The sequence below is a fragment of the Fulmarus glacialis genome, unplaced genomic scaffold (genome assembly GCF_000690835.1).
Source record: "Fulmarus glacialis isolate BGI_N327 unplaced genomic scaffold, ASM69083v1 scaffold35563, whole genome shotgun sequence".
In the NCBI taxonomy this organism is placed as follows: domain Eukaryota; kingdom Metazoa; phylum Chordata; class Aves; order Procellariiformes; family Procellariidae; genus Fulmarus; species Fulmarus glacialis.
In genome coordinates, this window is record NW_009201607.1 from 576 (window position 1) to 3,019 (window position 2,444).

Here is a 2,444-nt window from a genome sequence, read left to right on the forward strand (position 1 = left end):
TCGGTGATGAGAAGGGCCTCATGGTCTCTGTGCTCCGACACCAGACCCCAGTACCAGCTCTGCACCCCGGGGCTTGCCCAACCTAGAGGCAGAATTCCCTGGGAAGCCCACCCAGCCGCATCAGCTGTGAGTCCACTTCTGCTGACCAGCCCAGGGAAGACAGAAGGCTGTTGGACCTACAGACACCTTCCCCATGGGGGCTGTGCCCCCACCTCAGCCTCTCGCCCCTCCACAGGACCACGCTCCGAGGAGCCAGGCCAGCAGGTGAGGTGCACGCAGCCCAGGGGCATCACACCCACGGCCCAGCACCTCCCCAGGCCACGTCTGCCCTGCTGCCAGCACTCACCTAGCTTCAGGAGCCAGCCCTCCCGGTCGGGGTTGAAGAAAGTGTGGGTGAGGTCATTACCATCGTCCTCAGGGATTTTGAAGGGTTCGTTCTTGATGCTCTCATAGAGATTCTGGTACAATGACATACGGCGTTAGCTCTGCTCCGCCCGGGAGCCCCGCGGGAGGCCAGCTCCACAGCCCAGCCCTGGCCCCTCCGCATCCCGTCCCTCACCCGCAGCAGCTCCTCAGGTAGGTCCCCCCCATCATTGATGCCACGGTTCATCGCGATGAAGCGCTCCGCCGTGGGTTTGTCCTTGACGTTGGGGTTGTGCAGGCTGGTGTTCAGCATGATGATAGCGAAGGAGAGCACGTAGCAGGTGTCTACAGGGGCAGAGGGGACAGTCAGCTGCAAGGCAGGACGGCTGGGGAGAGGGGAGGCCGGGACATCACCTGTGGACTGGAAGACGCCGGGGTTGCACTGGCAGTACCGCTGGGCAAAGGCCTCCATCATCCGGTCGATCTTCTGTGCCTCCCCGGGCAGCCGGAAGCTCCACAGGAACTGCCTGCAAAGAGCAAGGCGTCGCGCTGCTTTAGGGGCTCCACACGCCCTTCGGCCATGCTCACGTCGCTACAGCCCCCCGCCAGCCCGCTGCCCGTCTGGAAGACGCCGGGGTTGCACTGGCAGTACCGCTGGGCAAAGGCCTCCATCATCCGGTCGATCTTCTGTGCCTCCCCGGGCAGCCGGAAGCTCCACAGGAACTGCCTGCAAAGAGCAAGGCGTCGCGCTGCTTTAGGGGCTCCACACGCCCTTCGGCCATGCTCACGTCGCTACAGCCCCCCGCCAGCCCGCTGCCCGTCTCCCCGATGTGACACGGCTCAGCTCCCGGTCCCCTTCGCTCACCGCAGGGCCTGCACGAGGTTGAGGTCAGTGAACTCATGCAGCTCCACGAAGGCATGCAGGACTTGGATGTTGAACTCGTCCCTGCGGGAACAAAGCCAGAGCACGAGGGATGGATGATCAGCAAGTCCTGTGACTGCCGAGCAGCCCCATGTTTCCCTGCTCCAGACTCTGCTCATTGGTGGGGGGAAACCTGCAGCTACCCCCCGACTCGAGTCCTCGGCTGGTTTGCACACAACGGCCTCTCGAGTGCCAGCCATGGATCGAACAGGCCCCCAGCTGGCCCTAGCACTCAGGGTGCCCAGCCCCCCGTGTACCCCCACTCAGCTGCCCTGTAAGCTCAAAGTACTGCAGTGTCCCATCTCAGGTGGTGAGAGCCCTGGGCACTCTCAGGAGACCCGAGCCGCCCCGGGCCAGCGCACCTCTCGCCCAGGTAGTCACCGATGGCTGTCTTGTTGAGGCCCTCTCCCTTGTAAAGGAACTGAGCGATATCCTCGCACGTGTTCTTCAGCAGGTCGTTTTCGATCAGGAACTGGATGCCCTGGAGCGGTGCAAGAGGTGTTGCTCTGGGGCTTGCTGCTGACCCCACCAGCCTGCCTGCTGCCTCCCCAGACCCTGCCCTGGGTGCTGGCTCTGCCCCGGCCCCAGCGGGTGGCCAGGCACCTGGACCATGAGGTGGCAGAGCCCAGCACGGCCCCATATGGGCTGGTGAACTGCCCCGCTCCCCGCCCAGCCCACCCCGCAGTACCTTCTTGGGATCCATGTTGAACTTCTTCCTCCCCATGGCCACCTGCTTGTTCCTCTGCATGTTTTTCCTGCAAGGCACAAAGCAGCTCTGAGCGCCCAGGAGGGATCTGGCTGCCTCCTGCCCGCACCCTCGCCCCTCGGGCGGAGCACTGCGGGGAGGGGTCAGCCTGGACCGAACGGGAGCCAAGCAACTTCAACCAGGCCAGCTCCCCTGCGTCGAACCTGCATGGGGCGAAGCTGGCATACTGCTCCATGTCTCTGCCCTGCTCCGTGGCAGGGCAGTATGGGGGTGCTCTCGGCCTGCTGGGCCCCAGAGCAAAGAGGAGCTGCCGTGCCCCGTCCATGGGGTCACCCCATGCAGAAGGGGTGCCGGGTACAGCATCCCGGCAGGTCACCTCTGCATGGGGGGAGGCTAGGGCAAGCTGGGTGCAGCGGGGAGAGCAGCCTTCAGGCCCCAGTGGGGTCGGCATGA

At 64.5% G+C, this 2,444-nt stretch overlaps 1 protein-coding gene across 1 annotated transcript in view; it reads right to left on the reverse strand.

Moving 5' to 3' along the window:
- Positions 1–212: 212 nt before the first annotated feature.
- LOC104074029 (cytohesin-1-like) overlaps positions 213–2,444 on the reverse strand; it is a gene marked incomplete at its 3' end in the record, with an annotated part of 2,912 nt that continues 680 nt past the window's right edge. Inside the window, exons 2-7 of the mRNA XM_009573997.1 lie at positions 1,974–2,040; positions 1,648–1,766; positions 1,229–1,309; positions 778–890; positions 560–708; positions 213–458 (exon numbers count right to left, since the gene is read on the reverse strand). Coding sequence (XP_009572292.1) covers positions 213–458; positions 560–708; positions 778–890; positions 1,229–1,309; positions 1,648–1,766; positions 1,974–2,033 — 768 coding nt within the window. The remainder of the gene's footprint in view (positions 459–559; positions 709–777; positions 891–1,228; positions 1,310–1,647; positions 1,767–1,973; positions 2,041–2,444) is intronic.